General features: G+C 35.8%; 1 protein-coding gene across 1 annotated transcript; it reads left to right on the top strand.

Annotated features, from left to right (window-relative positions):
• Positions 1–600: 600 nt before the first annotated feature.
• Positions 601–19270, top strand: LOC114463706 (immunoglobulin-like and fibronectin type III domain-containing protein 1). Its single transcript, XM_028447425.1, has 26 exons — positions 601–739; positions 6127–6217; positions 7000–7023; positions 8647–8769; positions 9499–9638; positions 11059–11158; positions 11363–11441; positions 11542–11734; positions 11860–11973; positions 12722–12890; positions 12970–13242; positions 13337–13594; positions 13726–13782; positions 14290–14325; positions 14421–14480; positions 14963–15078; positions 15197–15338; positions 15429–15722; positions 15870–16172; positions 16349–16528; positions 16612–16740; positions 16858–16937; positions 17017–17209; positions 17373–17669; positions 18746–19072; positions 19150–19270. Exons 2-26 carry the CDS (start codon positions 6172–6174, stop codon positions 19152–19154), a joined length of 3738 nt encoding a protein of 1245 aa, XP_028303226.1. The 5' UTR covers positions 601–739; positions 6127–6171; the 3' UTR covers positions 19155–19270.
• The last annotated feature ends 4572 nt before the right edge of the window (positions 19271–23842 follow it).

Here is a 23842-nt window from a genome sequence, read left to right on the forward strand (position 1 = left end):
AAACTGTTGTTTTTTTAAACTACAAATAAATATGCTTATTTCTTTGATAGGTGATATTATTATTGTATTTAATTGTATTCATTATTATTAATTTTAATAATTTTACACCTTATCTTTCATTGGTACATTTACTTTGTGCAGTATTGCTCCTTTTTTCTGTGTGTGTATAATTATTATTAATAGTATTGTTTTTTAATATGCCACTCTTTGCCTTTCTAATTACCCCTCAGGGTTTAATAAAGAATTTTTTTGATTCAGATTCTGATATAATATATTTTCATGTTTCTAATATTATTTTGGAAGGGGTTGCATTAAATTAATAATGTATTTATCCCTCTGAGTAAATCTAACTATTGCAGTACCTTAAATCAAAAGAGTCAAAAAACATCATCAAGTAAATGTAATGATGCAAAAACTTTACACAACATACATATTTCAAACCTGTGACAGTGAAAGCATTTTTTAAGATCAACTCAGTTTATTGTAAGCCTTCGACTCCCCCTCCCTCCCTCCCTCCCTCCCTCCCTTTTTTATGGCTTGTGATTTATGTTAAAAACCTAAATGTAATCCTCCTTCCTGCACGGCAGGGAAAAGGTTTGGCAACCGTGGGAGCTTCTCACAGAGTCTGACTGGCATTCCTCTGAGGATTTGACAGCATATACAGGACCAGGGTGGCAACACTGAAAAAGCTCAGATTGGGAACGAGCACCAGTGAGAAGAGGATCCCTAGAGTACAGAGGTAGGCCCATCATCACCACCATAACCATCATCATCATCATCCTCACTCACAGCACCAGTTTACACGTAGGTGTTATGTATTAAGACATGTTTAACACTTGATTGTGGTTAGGATTTACTGTTGAGCATGCCATCCAAAGATAACGCCATGTTAGAGTGGCAAACTGTCAAAAGTGTTTGCCTATTAACACAAAGTGCTCTGATGTACGACACATGCAGAGCACTTTTATTCACATTATAATGTTTAATAAATATACATTCACAATCAATCAAATTTAGAAAACTGATCAAAACATATCATTTTTTGCACTGTTTGGTGAAAAATATTGGTGAATGATATATATATATATATGTATAATGCACATTTTAATAATTTTACAGCAGTTTTATTTAATTAATCATATTATTAAAGCTTTTATCAATAATTCTCACTCACTGTATAGTCATTATTTACCTGTGCATTTTTATATTTATTTGGGTTTTTTTTCACGCAGGGACAAGAAAAAAAAAAGGAACAAAAAACACTCTGTGTACAAAGAAACTTCAACAGAGAAACACAATCATAGATGTTCAAAATAATAGATAAGATCCATGTACGAATATAATTGTTATAATATGTCTACTCTAGAAACTACTGGGAAGAAAAAATACTTATTAAATCCCAACCCCACTGCTTAATCATACAAGTTTCATCACATTGCTGTTTGGACTTCTAGAAATACACAATAAGTACTAAACAGTATAGGGGAAAAAAAGAGACTAACTAATAATCACTAACAAAGATATACAAGACTACAAAGCAAAATACTTAGTTATACATAGTTTGCAAACAGAAAACGTGTCAAAACTAATCAAATCTGTATAAATCTTAGTGATTCACCAATTCCGCCAACTTTAAGGCACCTTGAGGAAATATAAATAGTATCATCTCACTGTAACTTCATCTCTGACTCAAATTTAGCGAACCTGACACTCGGTTATTACAGTCGCGAACATCTACGTCACCTCTGTGGATATCCACGTGCTTTCCCCAATGTGCCCGAGGAGGCGTTTCGCGTTGAATCATTTTTATGATGTAGTTGGCTTCTGACTGCACGGTCCCGTGCTATATTTTAGCACTGGCCATTGAAGAAACAGCTGGTGGCATGAACAGCTACATTTGACATGCAGCACAGCCTACGTGAAACCCATGTAATACAAGTCACTTGGCCTTAGAGCCGTGCCAGGCGCCAGACAAAGGGGGCAGACTTCTAAAAATGCGTGTCAAGAATTCTAAAAATATCATTAATTAAAAAACACTGGTTTGTTAAAAGTACATTAACCAGCTGTATTGATTCTTTTATAGTTCAAAGCACAATAAAAGCTCGGTCTGCATATAGCTGCTGCAACGTGAGCAGGCATTTAAAAGCACATTATGACGTTCAAGATGCGACATTCTAAAGTTTATGTGACATTTGAGTCATCAAACGACAATCTGGTTTTCTTCTAACAGGCGTGTAATATTGAAACCTGAGAATATCATAGGGTAGAACATCAGGGGTGGGGGGGGGGGCAGGGGATTGTGTAAATATTGCACAGGAGCTGTCAAACATACCTAAAATACAGGTTGCATGTGGATGTTATCAGTCAAGGCAAAGAGCAATACACTGCACTAAATCACTGCTATAGGATTATAATATTCAACAGTTGCCTTAAAGAAACAGGAGTTTTATAGGGAGTTATAGTTATTTGTGAGTACTGTGGAAGTTAAACACGCTGAACAGACTGATGTGACTATACATTCATTTTTTTGTAGCCAGTAAACAATTATTGTATAAATTGTACTAGTTTGGTTTCACCTGAGGAACTACATTTTCATTGATAATAGACTTAATTAAATCTCTGACTACAGTATATAAAACATTTAGGTTTTGAATAAGCTATGATTATGATAGCTTCTATAAGACCTCTAAAAAGGATGAGAAGGTATGAAATGAATGATGGCTTTTCTACATTTTTTTCTGACATTATATATATATACATATATATATATATATATATGTATATATATATATATATATATACACATATATATATACACATATATATATATATATATATATATATATACACATATATATATATTAGGCTTGGGCGGTATCCAAATTTTGATACCGTCAAACCTCTTCCCTATTTTACCACGGTATACTACCGTTAACACCATATTTTTGACTTGTGTCTTCACCGATCCGTAACTGATCTGATTTTTTTGTTTGTCCGTTCACATTACCATTTGAAATGTGACCTGGATCAGACTCCAGTGTGAACGGTTTGTGGCTCCAATCTGACCCGCGTGTGCATTGATGTGCAGCGGACCCGGAGAACGAATGAGCAGATAAATATTTAGTTTTGGCTTTTTGTGGTGCCGATTTGCTTTTAAACACAAACCACTTATGATATGAACCTTATTCAAGCTTTGACCAGAATCCGACAAAGAAAAAGTGAAACCCGACAGACATTTGGTATTTATATACGTGCCCGACCTGAAACCGACGATTAATGATTGCATTTTTTCCTCATACAAATGACATATTTATGTTTGTTTTAGTGGTACACCTGCTTATATTAATAGACAACTGTTAATGTCAACATCTGATCAGCAGGTCAAACACACAGGTGCGCAGTGTGCCCGCGGCGCCAGAGACAGCAGTGGATCTATTAACATAATCCACATATCACATATAAGGATAATCCATGTTCTTGTGCAGAAACACGATTGATTCAATTGTGGATGCTTGTGCTTCAAGCCTGTCTTAATTCGTTCTCTCTCTGCTCTGAGGACAGCACACTGCTCTGACAGCTGAAACGCTTTTTCTTCTTTGCAGCCAGCACTCACTTCAACAGCTGTTGCTGGACATGTCCAAGCATTAAATACATTATATTTGATTATTCATCTTTATCTCCTATATAAGTGCATTGCATTTGTTTTTTCTTTCAAACGGTATAGAAACTGATACCGTTGCAATTTCATGACACCGCCCCGTATTACCGCCCAAGGCTAATGTATATATGTATACTGTATATCGCAATGTAAAGCAGACAAAATTATGACCAAATATGGATCCACGTGGTACCCAGAAAGGGAAATTTATAGGGTTGAACATTATTGGATAAGTGGAATTTACCTGTAAAAACAAAACAAACTTCAAAAACTGCCAATTTTGATTTGGTTTTAGTCATAGTCTTTAGACTGAAATGCAAATTGTCTTTTGTCTAAATTTTGTCATCAGGAATATTTCAGTTATGATGATAATAATAATAATAATAATAATAATAATAATAATAATAATAATAATAATAATAATAATAATAATACATTTTATTTTTTAATGCACTTTCCATTTAAAGCAAATCTCAAAGTGCAACAAATGGGTGCATATAAGTAAAAGCATGTTTAAAAATGTAAAACAAAGAGAGCTGTACAATATTAAAACAATTTAATACATATTATTATATCAAATATCAAGCGTAAGAGTTTGTACAGTTTTTAAAGATTCAATTAGCATTGATCAACCTGATATGGGACGGTATTAATGTTTGTAAAATACACACAAACAGATTTGATGTAATCAATGAGTAAGACCACATGATCCGTTCTAAAACTATACTTTCATTTTATTAGTTAACATAAATATTAACATATTTCTATATAGTTTTTGATCACGTTTTATTTTATTGTAATTAGTCGGCGAAAACTATGACGAATAATTTAGTCAACAAAATTACCAGTACACAAGTTTACTGATCAAATGCTTATGTTTTCTTTAAAATTTCTGTAATGGACTGACAGTGACGGTATGATGTCATCAGCCAAGAAATAAGCAGTGACTGTTCTGGATAAACGATTAGAGAAAGGCTTTAGGACACCATAAAGGTGTAAGGAACCATCTGCTGTGTCAGTATGACTGCTTTAACAGTAATCACTGCTATGGCATCTTGTTGCTCTGGGATGGTAAGGTTTCATGAACACTCGGGACATGCAGGGACTAAAACATGGATCGTTCTTTCTGGGACCCCTTTCCTGGGTCAACATGGCATCCACATAACTCATTTTATAAGAATGTTCACCAACTACCAGACTATAGCTTCTAAAAACAGGTCTAATCATTAAAAACACTCAAAATAAAAACTGGTCAAATACTACTTGGCACCCCTGTAAATCGCATTAAGCCTCAGAAGCAGCTAATCCATTACAATTAATACTTCAGCAGAGTGACATGTGTCATTTCTAAATTTAGGAGCCACGTTGGTAATTAAAGATTGCCAACCTTTAATAGAGACAGCTGCGGCAAATGAAGCTGACATAGCATAAAAAAGTAATTTGACGAGCATGTAATTATTTAAACGACGTGCCAGTAAGATGCTGATGCTGCTGTTAAAACTGGAGAGAAACACTCCACAGAATAGTGATGTTATATTAAGTCAGGTTGTATATTACATCAGAAAATAATGGGAAATTTTACACATCCAAAAGTAGAAATAGAAAATCATATAGTTTCACCATAACACGAATACCACCAACAACTTATGTGTATGGTAATAATGCATATATGATAGGGGTGTGTATTGCCCGGCATCTCGCAATACGATTCGTATTCGATACAATTCCGATACATATGTACATATCGTACATATGTCACGATATGATACAATACATCCCGATATTAAAGTATATAGGCGATTATTGTGATTTTTTTTATATATGACTTAAGAAACAACTAATCTGTAAATTTGTACACCTTCATAAAAAACATTATGTACAAAATATATTTTATTGGCATATTTTACACTCAAAATATTGGCTTTAAAGGTCTCATGTCATGCCATTTGTTCTAAAAACCCCAAAAACATAGTATTCAAGGTTTATTTTCCCAAACTCGCCTGTTTTCCAGAGTTTTAGCCTCTGAAAAGTCACTTTCTGAGCAACTCTACACAAACAGGCTGATTTGTGGCCTACTTATGCATATTCATGAGTGGGCGTGTCTATAGACAGGACAATGACTTCCTCCCCGCACAGTAAGGGGCCAAAGGACGGCCCGCCCTCTTCCCACCCACTCCGTAGCTCATACTGCTTTATAAACACGAGAAAGAGTGTGGGGGCGGGGCGTTCGCCGGTACATACATAGACTGTAGAAAATACATACATAGCACTGCGCGAAGGACGCTGAAATGCTGTAATCATGGTAACAAAATTAACCATATATACAGCAAATAAATGTTGTTTGAAAAATAAAACAAAATCTGAAATCAGAAAGTTACACTGATGATGAGAATATATTTTGGGGTTTTTGGGGGGTAACTTAGGAGTGTAAAATCTTCATGCAAAAGTTTGCTCTCTTTCTCCTGCAGTTGGCAACATCTTTTCAAGCGGCTTCAAAAATCAACAAAACCGAGATGTTTCGAAGATCAAAAGTGAAGGAGGAAACCGGCACGGGGCAAGGTAAGGCTTTGTGTGTGCTGAGGAAAACAGACCTTATCTGTCATACATACATATTCAAGCTTATAGTAAATTAACAGTTTTTTCCAACTACTAATATTATCATGTACTATTGTAATTGGTTTAGATTTTATGGCATTTTTTAAATATATTTAACTTTTTTTTTCAGCATTTGTAAACATGTTTACTTTTTGGAAATGTTGATTTTAAGGAGTCTGTGTATCATATATTTTAAGATGTATTTTTATGTGTCTAAAATTTGTATATTACTATAGATAAATGGATCAATGACGTATTTCACCGCATAATATTTCATAAAATGGGCATCGTTGGGAAAGGTTTGCATGAATATTATGATGGAAATGTACATAGAAATACTTTGAAATCTTATAGAGGTCTATAATATAATGTAACTAAAATAGGGCAGAAAAGGAATTTGAATAGAATTAAAGTAATTTTTGAAGATTTTTTAAACCAGAAGTCATGGCCAGGCAGTCCCACCACATGATATTTTGACACTTTGAATAACAGAATAAAACGGAGCACATATATACTAAGTTACTGCATATTTGGTATCTTTATATGCATTCAAACCTTTTTATAACTAAAAGAAATGCAGTTTTTGTGTTTTTGTTCCTTTCATGAAAAAGCAAACCAACATAGATTATTACATCAAATAATATCAAAGTCCAACTGACACATTTTCATGATTGTTTCAGTAAGAAGAATAAAATTCAATACCATGCTGACATGTGCTTGTATCTGCTCTAACGTTGCCTTATCAGGTCCAGATGAAGACATGTGCAATGGTAAGAAGGTAGAGAAAAGGCTGTGGTTCATGAAGGCATGGTGACGTGATATGCCTTGGGTTTAATATTAAAACCAGGGTTGGGATCAATTATGATTGTAATTGTGCAATTGATAATAAATTACAATTATGGTCTAACTATAACTGTAATTTAAAAACATACGTTGCTGTTGTAATTAAATTGTAATTGAGCTCACCATGTTACAGTTCTATCTACAGTTCTACAATTATTAAAATATGTGTCATATCAAGCTTTTGCACATTTTACTAGGGATGTCCCGATACAATTTTCTTATTTCTAAAACGATGACACCAATATTGCAGCCTTGCGTATCAGCCGATACCGATATTGAGCCGATACAATATCAGCATAAATCATACACACTTTTTCTTTCCCTTTTTTTTTTTTTTTTTTTTATTAAAAAAAAAAAAAAAATTCTTATTTTGTAGTGTAGAATGTTAGTAAAGGCATCATGTGATGTTACTCAAACAGAGAGCAATAGTCAGTAACAGTAAGTATGAGAAAAACCAATTGGTTGCATGTATTTTGACCTTCAACACAATACAGTATTCTACATTTTAATAAAATAAATGAAAAAAATGAAGTGCAAAAAAAAAAGAAATATCTGATATCCGATATTCATTTTCAGGCTGATATCGGACCGATATCCGATATCGATATCAGATCGGGACACCCCTACATTTTACCATTTAAAAAACCTATATTTTCATTGATTAGGAGGCCTAACAACATAACCAATAGATAGGAAATAAATTAGATGATAGATGTTTTTAGTGTAAATTACAGCTGATTTAGGACTCCTTATTAAAATATGCTAACAGAAAGCTAACAGAAGAGGAAGGTTTACTTTTATTACGTTATCTATTTCAGGCTCAGTAATTGTGATTAACTGTAACTGAAATTTTGTAATTGAGAACGTAAATGTAATTGACTTTCTGAGGATAAAAATAATTGGAATTTAATTGTAACTGGAAAAAAAAATGCAGGTCACTTTAATCATAATTGAACATTGGTAATTCAGAACAAAACTGTAATTGACTTTGAGGATAAAAATAATAGTAATTGGAAAAAAAAATGCAGGTCACTTTAATCATAATTGAATTGTAATTGAACATGGGTAATTGAGAACAAAATTGAAACTGAAAAATGTAATTGACCCCAACCCTGATGAAAACACTGTCTCGGCGCACAGAGCTGTTGTGCGTGGATATGTAGGTGCGTCACTACATATCTTTTTTTTCTGAGTTCCAGACATGGAGTCTTTATACAAGGGGTGGGAAGGGAATGTCAATGAAATGCAAATGTGGAGCTCAGCTGACAGCAGAGCCACACAGGCATAGCGAATGACTCAGAATTAGGATACACGCAGTAACATTTCCATTCTAATGCACAGCGTATTAGAATGAGTTTTTCCAGCATGGTTCATGTTAGGTGATGACTCACTGCTTTTTAGACCACGGCACATTTGTAACGTTGGATTGAATCCCTGCCCTGCTTTTCTTTTTTTTTTTTCTTTTTTTCCATCTTTCATTCCTTCTCCTTTTTCTTACATTAAAGTGTCAAATGTGTTCTCAATGACATTTCATTTTCCGACACTGACAGTAGGGATCAAGAAAAAATCCAAGGTCCCCGGAGTGATGATTACACAGTTTATGGAGACATTGCCTGAAGGAAAAAGCCATCCAGACTTCACTCGCAAACCAATTGCTTTAACCATACAAGAGGGTATGACTTCACTTATAATACCAATTCTTTTAATTATAGCATATTTTTTATATATAGCATATTTTTTTTATGATGTTCTTGATTTTTAGCATAAAAGTCTAATTAAGTGGTTCTCCAACCTTTTTGGGATCATTTTCCACATTTTGATTTCTGGCAACCCTAAAGACATTTTTTCTCCCCTAGAATTAGTTTTTGATCACGTTTGTGCACTAGTCAGTATTTGTAACACAGTATAACAAAGTGACAATATGCTGTTTTTATATTTGAACTTTATTCATATTTGAGAACATGGAAGTATAGAATACTCGTTTCATTTATGTCGTATGTTGTTTTAATTTGAAAAAAATATATTTTTATATCAGTATTTTGTTTTTTTCAGGTTTTTTTTTTTTTAATCAACTACTAGACATGTCAGGTGACCCCACATGGGGTCACGACCCCAAGTCAATTAAAAAAAAGTAATAATAAAGGTTTTCATAAAAATTAAAATATTACTTATTATTTAATTTTGAAAAATATTGGGATAACCTATAAATTAGAATAAAATAGTTATTAAACAGCTACTTGTGTAAAACATGAAAGAAACGTCTTGAGTACAGACTGAATATGATCAACTTTTTTAGCAAATGACTTTAGCTTAAATGCCAGTTGATTACATGTTCATCTTGCAAGTTTATTACTAATATTTGCAAAACCATTTTTATCTCTTTTGTCTTGTTGAATTGATAGGAAAGTTTGCCTTTTTTAAGGCCATTGTTACTGGAGATCCAAAGCCAACCGTCAAATGGAGCAGAAACAATGGAGACGTGTCCGATACATCACGATACCAGACCAAATATGACCCCAACTCCAACGAGCACACTTTTGAGGTAAGTAATAGAAGCCTTCAAATCTCAGTAACAACATACAACAACAGGTTGATCTTCAGAAAGTCTGAAAAAAAAACAAAAAAAACAATTGTGGACATTAACCCTATAACACATCCAGGTATGAGCACATTAAAATGATCCTAACTCTGTTAAAAATCGTTTTTGAAAGCGAACATATTGCGTTTTACTGACTCGGTAATCATGTTCCCTCCTTTGTAGAAAGCCTGCGAAGAAATCACTTCGGCTTGCGAGTGTCATAGTTATTTTTGCACATTTATAAACATGGAAAAATTAGTTTTTATTGTAAATCGTTTCATACTTTTCAAAATGTTATATATTTGTTGAAAAAATATGTTATTCATGTGAGATTTCATTGTTTTCTTCCTACTAAATCTCAAAAAAAATATTTTGTTTGTTTTTTTTCTTCTTTCTTTAACTCTGATATTGCATTGGTAGAACATGAAATAAATGGTAAAAAAAAAAAAAAAAAAAAAAAAAAAAGCCAATAATTGGCAGTTTAAAGGGTTTTGGAAAAAACATTTACTGACCATTTTATCGACAGAATAAGCAAAAAAAAAAAACCCAGATGGAGATGTTAAAAATAAAAATTTTTATTATTGATATTACACGTGTTAAAAAGTGAGTTCACTCATTCATTTGAGAGTGTTTGTTTTGTAAAAAGGAAAACTAGGGTACATCGGTGATCAGTCACTATACATGTGTCAAACTTAAGGGCTGGGAACAAAATCCGGCCCTTTAGAACCAAGTTGGCCCGCATGAGAGAAAACATGAATCACTTCTGTAAATTTCAAAATAACTGCAGATAGCGCAGCTTTTGAAAATACACAAAGTCATTGAATCTTAACAATAATTGCAGTGCTCACAAAAATGTAGTCATTTTAATTTCAAATTCTGAAAAAAAAACTCTACATTTTTCCAAAACCCTGTAATTTCCCATATATTATTCCACAAAATCTCCCAAAATTGAGTAAAAATTGGTCCTAAAATCAAGAAAATGGAATTGAACATCTTGCATTGCTTGGATTTTGCCTGTGCCTCACTTACTTTAAATATAATTCATACGTTAAAGTGAAAACTAGGGCACTGTAACGTTGAAATTGCCTTTTTACCCCACTAATATCTGTGTCCCACTTGAGATCAAAGTTCTCCGTATCTGGCCCCTGAACTAAAATGAGTTTGACACCACTGCCGTACAAAGACGTGAAAGACTGCAACATTTCACAGGGACTCTCAGACATCACATCTATCTTTAAGGTCTTAACACCTGTGAGTAGAAGTACAACAGGACAGGCGTGTACATGTATAACACCAGACGAAGTCACACTTTATTGTGAAAGCGAAATAGCAGGTGTTGGTCAATGACTGTCATGCTAAATTTGTCATGCCTTATGTGCACCAGATGCCAAATGTTATGCCGGATCAAGCAGATACCTACAAATGTTTTGCCACAAATGAGTACGGACAAGCTACGGTCACAGTTTTACTCAATATAATTGAAGGTAAGAACTCTTCATTTGTAATTGTTTTTTTTTTTTTACTTCTTCTCATGTTAACATTGGATAAATGATAAAAGCATTAGAATAAATTTCCACTTTGTCTAAATATACTTGGATTACGTCTTTGAGTATGTTTGACCAAAAATCAGGACATTTTATGAACAGTTTCATATTGATTTTGTTAAAATACTCCTTCTCTGCTCCCAGTCGGTTATAAAAAGAACAAATCTCAACAAGCAGCTGAAACTGTGGATGGGAATTTCAAGACTGTTTTAAAAAGGAGAAGGTACCTCCTTTATTGCCTGATTTATTTCAAGTATCTTTATTTTATTTTGTTTTATTTTTAAATGCAATTTTAGCTGACAGCACTGCAATTTACTTTCCAGTAAGGTCCGTCCTAAATCCGAGCAACCCGAGAAAAAAGAAGGAGAGATAGATGATAAATTTTGGGAGCTTTTACTCAGTGCTGACAAAAAGGACTATGAGAGCATCTGCGCAGAATACGGAATAACCGACTTCCGTTGGATGCTGAAGAAACTCAATGAAATGAAGAAAGAACAAGAAGAAGAACAAGCAGAGGTTTGTAAATATGTTGTGTCTCTCCAATTTTTACTTAAAATGTAACAATGGCAATGTATATTTTGATAAGGTCCCTTAAAGAATCCCTCATAAACTTCCATATTTTTGTTCTCAATTTGTTCCAGTTTGTCAAAAATCTGTCAAATCTGAGGCCAATTCAAGTACATGCAGATGGAACAGCATCCTTTGAATTGGACATGGACCTCCTTGAACCGAGCAGTTCCATATTCCTGTACAAGGTTAGTAATAAAACTAAACAAAACATACGCTTACAGTCTGACTACCCAAGGTACAAAATGTTACAAGTTTAAACTTAAAGCTGCAGTATGTAAGTTTTTTTTTTTTTTTTGCATTTGAGCATATTGTAATTCAAAGTGTTCTGATCTCTGGACCCTTCCCTTGGGTTTATATTTAGGCTTTAGAAATCCAGGAGCATGATGCTGGATTTCAGCCAATCAGATATCTTTCTACAAACAGAGGGATACGTGCTTTCATGTCTCTAAAACATCAGAAAACTCTCCAATTACACAAGATAAAGTCCCTACATTTGTAACTAGTCTCTCTTGAGAAAAAAAAGTTGCAAAATGCTCCACAGTTGGAGCACTCACGAAGATACCGGTAAGGGACGGAAGGTTTCGAAACAGGGGTGAGTGGTTGTTTCCATACGAGTCTCACAATTCTACATACTGCAGCTTTATTCGAGATATTCTGGCAAATGCATATTGAGATATTTTGTTTGAATTGGATGGACAAGCAGAAACTTAGCTCATTAGCAGTCAAAATTCAACAAAATTCAATCTTTATTTCATTTAAGGGACAACGTACAACATATCCTTGATGTGTGGAGCCAAGTACCTAAATTTCTAAATGTTTTGATGAAGGATAGTTGTGATGTGTTTAATGTTTTCAAGTTAATGCTATGTCTTTAGTTACAATGCAGCATTGGCCAACAGACCCATGTCAGAGGAAAATGTGCTTCTTTAACAGGATGGGATTATGATTCCTTATACAAAAGAGTTGGGGGACAAGATGAAGCACAGCCTCAGACAAATTGGAAGAAAATATGTATTTAGTATGAGGGACCTTATGCCGGAGGATGCAGGGCTGTATCAAGTTGATGTGGAAGATGTCAATATGTTTTCAACTGACTTTAAAAGTAAGTGCTCTCCAAAATAATGCAGATTATCCACCTTTGAGTAAAGTTGACCAGTCAAACTATGTTTTTTCTTCTACAGTACCTACGGTGGATTTCTTGGTGAAAATGCAGGAAGTGAAGGCTAAAGAGAGAGAAGATGCCGTGTTTGAGTGTGTCCTGACAAACCCCATGTCAAAGATTTTGTGGTTTGGCAAGAATATGCCACTTGAGCAAGGCGATAAATATGATATTGAGGTTTCGGAGGACAAGCTGATCCACAGGCTGGTGGTCAAAGACTGCATGGTGGTGGACAAAGGAATTTATTCTGCTTGCGCAGGGATAAAGTCTTGTAATGCATGGCTTGTTGTTGAAGGTGAGAAATCATCCTATAGAAAAAGATTGCCAACATTCACACGTTGATAATATCAGCATTTGTAACCCTCAACCCCATCCCCTGGTAAATTTAGCTGACAAAGATGTACCCAAGGGGAAAAAGTCAGCAAGGAAAACAACCAGGGCAGGTGGAGCTGAAATGGACTTGACGAAAATCGCTCAGGAGCAACAAGCAAAATTAGAAAAGGTCAAAGAGGAAAGAAAAGAACAGATTAAAGCTGCCAAAGAGACGCCGCCACCACCATCTCCGCCTCCACCTGAGACCCCTGCACCTCCTCCCAAAAAGGCTCCGGTGGTACCGAAACCTCAGCCAGCTAAAGCCCCAGAACCAAGTAAGCAGCACCGTCACATGGTTTCCACAACAATGCAACTTCAATCAGCAAAGACGTCACAATAACATTTTAAATGCAGTCTTTTTGAATGAATCCATTCCAAACATGAAGTTTTTTCCTGATATATACAGAAGTAGTGGAAGAAAAAAAACCAGTGACCCCGGATCCACCGGCTGTGGAGGTTATAAGTGAGTAAACTTTTGTATGTAAAGTAAAAATGAAAAGAGCTCCTGGTTTTATCTCGCCTGCTTTGTTCAATATGTTCCTTCACCAGCTTAAATGCAGTGGTCCATTCTAAATGATCTGGTAGTAATAAAAGGTCAGATTTGTGCTGCATTTCATCATACTTTGCAATCAAAAGCCTTCAAAAATAGAATAGGTTCCTATTGTTTTCAATAGGACTTCATTAACTTCATTAAAAACTTGTACTTTTAAGCAGTATAAAAGTAAAAATAACCTTGCCCATGGCCAATTAGGTTTTTGTAAAGACAATCAAGATGAATGTTGTTTTGAAAAAAGTTGTTGATTGAAAACATAGCTAGTACAACATTTTGAAGAAAAGACTTAAAGAAATGAGGAATTTAACAAGTCAGGCAACTGCCATAATAACGTGTTACTTGAATCATTAGATGAAACCTCTGGAAACAGAGATATTGCATTTTTAAATCAGCCATTGAAAGTTCTTAAATTTTCAGACATACCAACACCAGTCCCTGAAGACCCGACAGATGGTAAGAAAATCAAAAAAACGAAATAAGAGAAAATGGCAGTAACACTGAGTAAGCACCTTCCTCAAGCAAACACCACCTGTTGTTATTGTTGTTAGAGCCCTTACCTGAGGAAGTCATTGAAACGGTTGAAGAACCACTACCTGAATCGCAAGATGGTAATCCAGATGCTAAGAACTAAAATAGCTCAGTTTAACAATCTCATATGACTAAAACACCTGTTCTCTAGGTTTAACACCACCATTGGTTTCCATTTTACAATTTTTACTTTCATAATTAACCACAGTTGAATCCAAAACCAAAGGAATAATATGCAGATATTATTTCTGGAAGCAACTGTTACAAAATAACCAGCTTCCGTAACCAGCATGGGAAACTCTTTTGAAACTCAATAATTACAATCTGTTAGAATCTTTGGAGTTTTCATATTAATGTCTAAAATCTCTCTGCTGATTGTGAATGAGTTTGTTGAGTTTCATAACCATGTTTTTCAATTCGGTTTAAATAAAATCTTGGATTTTAAAAAAAGTGCTTGATTTTTCTTGATTTCCTTTCCTTTTTTCATGCCAACAAACCTCGCTAACACAAGTTAGTTTGCCTGTTTTTAGAATCTAAAGCTGCAACTTTTATATATTCACAGAGCCAATTATTACTTGTGGACTTGTGGATATTTTTGCTCTTCGTGGAAATCCGGCTGAACTGTGTGTGAAGATGAACATCGAGTCTGACGGTCATTGGTCCAAGGGTGAAGAGCAGGTATTCAGGAAAATAGTTTAGGAGATTATTTAGGAGTTTACATTAATATGGATGATCTATCTGGTGATTTCTGAGTTACTGCTTGTCATTTTGTGCAAACTCTTCAATTCTTTGTTAGTTGAACTCAGGTACTGGACTCAGCATAATCAAGGAGGGCACTTCACACACACTATCAATTCAAAGCTGCAGCAGTGACGACTCTGGAGTGTATAAATTCACTTCAGGAGATCAGAGCACACAAGCAAAAATCACAGTTGGAGGTACTGTATGCTTGCCAGCAGCTTCGTGTCTAGGGCTTCTCCTTCACTATGCCAACATTTTCATTAATTGCTTTGTATTCTGTTTTCTAGATGTGCCTGAATTTGACCCAGATGATTTACACAAGTTCTCCAAACCTGTGATCGTGAGAGTCGGCCAAAATGCAGCTTTCAAGATGCCGTTCGCTCCTCAGGAGAATTTGGCGATCAACTGGTTTAAGGATGCCGCAGAGATCAAAGACGGTGGAGGAGTCAAGATTGTCAGGGAGCCCAATCACAGCCGACTGCTACTCAGAGACTGCCTGCGAACAGACACAGGAGAAATCAAAATTCAACTCAGGAATCCATTCGGGGAGGTCGAGGCCACGTCGCAGCTCATTGTGCTTGGTACGCAAAAACATTTAATGAGGCAATAACCAAAAGCTGAACATGAGTGAGATTAAATATTTAGTCAGGGTTTAAAGTCAGATTAACTTCCACTTTAAAATTACACTCCACACATAATACAAATCCCAATGTTGTGTTTCTCTTTAGATCGACCAGGTCCCCCCGAGGGACCAATGGTGACGGTGGAAAACACCTCATCTGTAATTGAGATCAAATGGAAACCTCCCAAAGATGATGGCGGCTCTGCTGTAACTAATTATATCATCGAACGGCAACAGACCAGACAGAGTCTGTGGACAAAGAATGGAGGCGTAACGGCAGATAAAACCTCGTTCAGAGACAGGAACGTGACTCATGGAAAGAAGTACAACTATCGCATCTATGCAGAAAACCCAGAGGGCATCAGCGACGCTTTGGAAACCACTGATAGCATTATGGCTGGAATAATGAGTGAGTCGAGACAAAAGAAAAGAACTCTTTAGCATTCCTGAGCGTGTACCAATTAACGCTGTTACAACTATTTGCTGTGGGAAGGATCACGTCTGCTGTAACAATTGCTTTATCTTGTTTATCAATCATGTCAATGTATATTTCCCAGCTCATTAATAACTGTGTTATTCTGTTAGTACTTGCTGGACCACCCGGTGCCCCCAAAGTTGTAAGTGCCTCCAAAACTTGTATAAATTTAACCTGGACCCCTCCAGAGGATGATAGAGGAGTACCAATCACTGGTTATCAACTGGAGAAGCGAAAGAAGGACACAAACCAGTGGTTTGCCCTGAACGCCGTCAATGAACCAATCAAAGGTTTGCAATGTTTAAAAATAAATAACATGTAAATCATTTTGCGGGGTTTCTTAGTCATTTTGAGCTGTTTTGTATATTTTTAGAGCTGGCATTTGCAGTTAAAGACGTCACAGAGGGAGCAGAGTATGAGTTCAGGGTTGCTGCGATCAATGAGTCCGGAGTTGGAGATCCAAGCCCTCCATCTGCAATGGTGTGTGCGAAGAATCCCAACAGTAGGTCATGGCTTCTTCTAGTATTCAAGTGTATAAAAGAATTATCTTTTGACATTATTCCATTTATTTCAAGGACGTCTGTTCCCGTTTCATAGATTGTGTTGTTTTCCCCTCCAGTGAGACCTTGTTTCAAGGACCCAGAAGACTTTATTGTTGTCAGAGCAGGAAATTCTGCTCGTGTGAAAATTTGCTATGAGGTATGGAATATATTAAAGTCTCTCTTCCAAAGTATAAACCCCCCAACCCGAGTCCTATGCTTTTTATCTTTATCTTCAGGCGGAACCTCCTCCTCAGATCACATGGCTGAGAGATGATGAGCCAATATCTTCTTGGATTAATGTTATCAATACAGAAGGAATGTCACAACTTATTATCCCCTCATCGAAGCGCTCGGATTCAGCTATTTACACAATTAAAGCAAAGAATTCTGTGGGTGAAGCATCCTTTGATATTGAAGTTCGAGTCACAGGTGAGAACTGTAAACGGTCTGATCATGTGTATTAGCAACATAAGGCCAGGAATCACCATCAAAGACGTTGGATTACATAAAGCATCAAAGCTGGCCGTGACACAACGTTTTTCTATAATAAAATGTATATCAACTACTTTGTATTTTGTTGTAATTTTCACAGATGAACCCAAGTCTCCAGGACCAGTGGAGATCGAGCAAACCGTTCACGGTAAAGTGACCGTTTCATGGGCTCCCTCTCCAGACCATGAGCTGGATGACCGGGTGTACTACGTGGTTTCTCAATACGACTCCAATACTAGAGTCTGGAAGACTGTGGCAGACCGCCTCTTTGCTACCACTTACACAGCAAACAACATCCTGTCAGGAGTTGAGTACCATTTTCGAATTTACGCCAAAAACGATGTGGGTCTGTCAGATCCATCGCAGTCACCCACATGGGGAGCTAACATCAACAGAGGTGGGTTAGCTACATTTTAAAATAAAGTCATGTGTATTATTATTTTCACTGGTTTTATGAAAAATAATTTGTTAAAACACAAAAGGTATTAATTATGATGTATTTGCTCTGTTCATGGTATACCAAAGAATAAATGTTCACTATTATTTATAGGTACAGTATAAATTTTTGGTAATATATTTTACAGTAGCAGCCATCACAGTAAAATTGTAATGCTTGACATTTTTGTTCTTTTTTTTCTATTCAGAAAAGCAATTTTTTGCTACGTTTGAAATATACAGTAGATATGGGCTAAATTTTCATCAGGGACACAATATGTCCAGGCCTTTTAAACATCGTGTTTTCAGGAAAATATTTCTAGTTCCGCCAGTTTTTTGTAATGCTGGTTTGTCGATTCCTTTTCCTTTCCACTCCGTTATCATCAAACGTATCCATGGAAACCCGAGAATAACTTTTTGAGGTCAATTTTTAAAAAGGCAATGAAGGACATTAGGTATTACAACAGGAACCATTGAGTACAACAGTGTGTGATGGCTATGACCAACTTTCATGTTGTCCATTCCACTCCATTACCACAAAAAAGGTAACGGAGTGGAAACACTATAATCATTCAACAAAAATTAGGAATAATTCAACACTGCACTGGTATGCTGGTAATACAGCACATGACCCCCCGCCCCACCGCCAACCCCCCTTCACTAACATGAAAATTTAGGTGAGCTACTGCAACCTTCGAGTTCCATGATATTGAAAATGTAAGCATTTTTTTTAATGGTTACAACTGTGATTCTTCATTAAATATGTAAAACTCAAGCCCCACACAAGAATTTTAAGTAAAGATTATGAGGAACATCGATCATCAGGAAAAACTTAAAATCAACAATAGTTGACAAAAATGTGTGATGTACACGACCCATTTGTTGTTGCACTATTTTTTTTTTTTTTCATTTTAAATAGTTTTTGTGTTTTGATGCTACATTTTTAGGTCAGACTGAGTAGTCCCTGTACTGAAATTAGTTTACATTTGTAATGTGGATACAAACTTGTTTATTTCTCTTTCTCTTTTTCATATCAAGTTCCAATAATTTGTAATGGAGGTCACTCTTCTGAAGTGGGCTTTGAGAGACCTCCATCCATCCTGGTCCCTTTGAAAGTCCACACGCCACCCAAAGGTTACCAGCTCTACATGACATGTGCTGTACGAGGATGCCCGACGCCCACTGTGTCCTGGTACCTCAACGATGTCCTCATCAATCAGGACAGTAACTACTACATCACCAATGCCCACGGCGTGTGCTCCCTGTACATAATGCGAGTACGCCCAGTGGACAGCGGTGAATACAAAGTGGTTGCTGTCAATACTTTGGGCAAAGCAGAGTGTTCCAGTAAACTTGTCGTTAAAGGTAAAAATGAAGTTACGACAATTTTTAAACATTTTTTTGCTATGATCTAACCATTACTTTTTTTTTTTTCTTCACAGATTGATTTGGGAAGGAAATTTCATTGCGTGTTTTGTTTTGAGAGGTAAAATGTGTCGTATGACAAACACTATCCATCCATCCATCCATCCATCCATCTTCTTCCGCTTTTATCCGGGGCCGGGTCACGGAGGCAGCAGTCTCAGCAGAGATGCCCAGACCTCCCGATCCACGCACACCTCCTCCAGCTGTTCTGGGGGGACCCCGAGGCGACACCAGGCCAGCTCAGAGACATAGTCCCTCCAGCGTGTCCTGGGCCTTCCACGAGGCCTCTTCCCAGTAGGACATGCCTGAAACACCTCCCGAGGGAGGCGACCAGGAGGCATCCGATACAGATGCCCGAGCCAACATTATGTAGTGCAATATTTGTGATAGGTGATGAAATGCATTGTGACATAAAATACTGACTTTGTTTATTGTGTTTGAGTCAAGTGACAAAACTGTATTACAGAGATATTTGTCAAATTCTCGAACTGTTTCAAAATCTGAAATAAAATGAACAAAATAATGTTTGTGTTGTTGTTTTTTTGGCAAATGTTTCCCTGTACTGGATAATATTTAAGCAATTCATTAGCAAAGAATAATCTTACAGTGCAGTCCCACCAAGCATTCATTTGTGCTTGATTGATTGTAATTGTATTTTCTACAGCATTTTGTAAACATCTATGTACAATCTGGAGTAAATAATCTATGATCAAAACACTGACGTGCATCAACATCAACAGTCACATCTTTTTGCTGGTTTGAGTAATTTGATTTGTCTAAATCTGTAACAGATTTAGTCTATTTTTTTATGTTATGCATTTATTAGCGTACGTTATCCTTTGTTATCCTAGCCTTTGTCCTCAATTTAGGCGTTATTCTCAGTCGCTGATTTGATATCATGTCTCACCTTTTTCACACTTGCTGGCTCTAAAATTTAAATTATTGACTGATCAGATGCATATTAGCTTTTATTAGGTAATCTTAAAACAATTTTGGTCTAGATTTAATTTGTTAACAAAACTGTGAATCAACTCACCCACATATTTCAGAGATTTGAAATCATTTAAAATCAACAACAACATGACCAAAAATCTCCCTCTCAATAATACGCAGTAGAGAAAAAGAGTATCTTTAACTTTGATTTAAAAATGTTCACATTAGATGCTGACTTCAGCTCTGCTGGCAGTTTGTTCCACTTATTTGCAGCATAACAACTAAAAGCAGCGTCTCTATGCTTACTGTGAAGTCTGGGCTCCACTATCCCGATCAGAGCGATAGGAAGTAGAGTAAAAGTAAATAAAAATTAAAGGTTGGTCATGGGGGTTTAAAAAAAAAGTAAAAAAAAAAAAACAAGAGTCCATGAACAAAAAGTATACTCAAAAAATAACACGAACATGATGGGGACAATTCTTGCATTTTTTTAGGACAAAAGTGTTACCAACAAAAAAAATGACAAATTGTAAAGAAAATTAATAACGCAAAATTTAAAAAGCGGATTTAACGGCAAATCTTAAGCAAATAATATTCATGAAAATATACATAAAATTGTCACGTGATGTCAAGGCAAATAAAATCCATAATGCAATTTATAATTCAATGCAATCATCTTAAAGCACACATACTTCACAATATGGCATTAATTTAATCTGATTTAAAGCATACAGCACTGTGGTCTGTTCAGTCCTGTTTTTTTGGGGTTGTATTATGTAAGCTTACCTTTCTCGTTTTCTTTGTCGGGTCAAAGGTAATGTTTGTGTTTATCATCGTCACTTTAACACGGTCTAGTAGGTGTCTCTTCAAACTGGTTTGTTTAACCTCTGACAATAGTGTACCCAGAAAGTCTGCTCCCTGTGTCCAATAAAACGCTCCCACCATGCTGTGAGAGCGTCCATCTTTTTATAATGCCACGGGGGGGTCCAGTGTGACACGACAGATACCACAGGCACGCTGTGAGAATTTCTGCGAATACACTTGGACGCTAATAGGAGCAGGCAACTTTTTTATATCAATTTTACCAAATAAAAGATCTCATGTTAATGTTTACTGACCAATAAAGTGCCTCATAGGCGAATCGTCTTACTAAAAACCTTGTGAATCTGTCAGGCAGAAGCTCTTGGAGCAAAGGTTCACCTTTTATAGGGAGGGTGATTGTTTTGCGTAGCCATTTCTTAAACTGCAAAGCCCCAGTGGCATCCGCCTCTTATTTACATTAATAAGCATAGAAAATGACAGTGTATAAAAAATCCGTATTTGTGTTTAAAAGAAAGGAAACCTTAGTGCTGACACGTCTAACTGCTAATACTGGAAAACGACTTCACTCGATATGCGTAATATCAGAATGATTGGACCGTCATGATTTATTTCCACTGCCAACCGCAAAGTGATCACTTTCATAGGGATACACAAGTGAAACCTCACCTGCCATAAAAAGGAGTTTTGACCAACTGCCCATGTAAGGGTTTTTATGCACCGCTAACCTTTATCGCCGAACAAAAAGGGGCGTTACTATCGAAGTATTGGATAGAGGGAAGAAAGCAGCGAAGCTTACACAGCAACGACAAACAAAGACGACAAAGAGCTGAAAGTGAGTACACATTAATGCAACAATATGTGGGCATGATGTTAGGACAGATGTGTGTGGAAAAGTAACACTAGTGGGGTTTAAAGCTAACAAGCATAAAGTTAGGGCTGGGCAAAAAAATCAATTATTCGATTTATCGAATTTATAGATAAAAACAATTTTTCTTTTGCAAAATAATTTTTTTAATAATTTTTATTTATTTATTTGTTTATTTATTTCCCACCACAGTTATTTCAGACGTTCCGTCCTTGTGGGTTACCGTAGCGCGATGTGAGCCAGCCCCCTCTTTGTTTACATTTATTTACCCTTTGAGTAGCTATGTGTGCCACAGCTATGTTTAATTTTTTATTTGCACACTATGCTGAGATGCTAAGGGAAGAGCTTGTCATTTTTTTTAATTGTAATGTTATATAAAATATGTAGTTATCAGATTTCTTAATCAGAAATTTGAAGCTACTGTGAAGTTGCTGTTGCCCAAATCGCCCAGCTCTACATACAGTATATTCATTTAGTTTAAATTTAAGTTTAAAGCTGCTACTGCATTTCAGTAGTCATAAATATTTAAACAGTTTTTTAAGCATTCATCTGCTAATATTTCTATCTATCACTGTACAGAAGCGTGCAGTGTGTTTTCCAACAACAGTGGTCCTAAAATAAAGCACTGTACAGTCATATGTATACAGTGTTCCCCAAATGTTCATTAGTTTCGTGCCGATAAAAAAGAATAAAGTCAGCAAAGTCCAAAGTGAGCCTCAGAAACAAGTTTATCTTTAGAGAAAACTGTAAAACGACTAATGAGGCTCTAGAGATCAGCTTTTACTGGCATCTATTCATTAGGATTGTGTGACTGTGTGACGCAGTTTCGCTGAGGAACAAAACTTTCCAAAGAGTTACTCATTATTATCAGCAAAGGACTGAACCAAAACTCAGGTGATTTTGGATTATGGAACCTACCAAACTATATAAAAGGGGTAGGAAAAGGATTAAATAAGTTTACACTTCTTCTTACTCCTTTTCGTTCATGTAAAACTGAGATGCAGAAGAATTTGAAGATGAAAGATACTGTTTTGTTGTCAATTACTGATGTAAATTTATGTTTTTAAGTTGTCATTTACACAATCGTAAAAAAAATAAATAACATCAAAATATCAACACAGAATGGAATATTAATACTTAAAAAAAACAAACCATGGGACACTAGTAAGTCAAAGTATGTCATTAACATTGGACTTTCCCTAAAGCTAAATTCATCATGAAAACAGTCTTGACACAAGATTATTCCTGTAATCAAACTGTTTTCAAATTAGCATGAATTAAACCAAATAATTAACTATTTACAAATTAAGTAAATAGTAATGGAAGTTTCACTTTAATTATGTCGTCTTCATAGGCACCCAAATTGTCTTATTTGATTCTGCAAGCATTTTAGTTAGTGCTTTGTTTTGTTGTACTTTTTACCATTTACTTCATTACATGCTCTTATACTTATCTAATTTATTTATTTTACTACCGTGAAGCACTTTGTGACTATTGTCTGTGAGAAGAGCGATACAAATACATTTTGCTTACTTACTTATTTGCATTTCTGTATCTTGGAGATTAAAATTTTGAAAGGTGTGATTAACGCAACAAACTGAACAACATGCATATCAGAAGTTTTTTGCTAACCAGTTATTAACATTAAGTGAACACACCTACACAGTGAGTCAATATGAATGCAGAATGTAAATTCTAAAAGTGGATTGCATTAAAAATTATTTAGAAATTAAAAAAAAAAAAAGTCCTACAGTTATCTGCCAAGATGGTCTTACTCCTATATTTGGACACCGAGTCATTAAACTGCTGGCACAGCCAGTTGACTCCACAGAAAACAGTGAGCCACTTGGTGGTATTTCACATTCCACTTTTTACAGTGTCCCAGCATAGCTCCGACTGTCTGCAAGAGTCACGCAAAAGTCAAGGCGTTGCCTATTTGACATGCTGATGTCATATAGTATTTCATATGGTACGACCATCCAGGCAGGGTTTCTCAACCTTTCCCAGGTTACGTCTGTGTTTGTAGGTGTCAACATTTCTCAGCACGTCAGCTGCTAAACAGGTCCACTCATATGACACTGCTGCTGAAAAAA

Source organism: Gouania willdenowi, chromosome 5 (assembly GCF_900634775.1).
Source record: "Gouania willdenowi chromosome 5, fGouWil2.1, whole genome shotgun sequence".
Lineage (NCBI taxonomy): Eukaryota > Metazoa > Chordata > Actinopteri > Blenniiformes > Gobiesocidae > Gouania > Gouania willdenowi.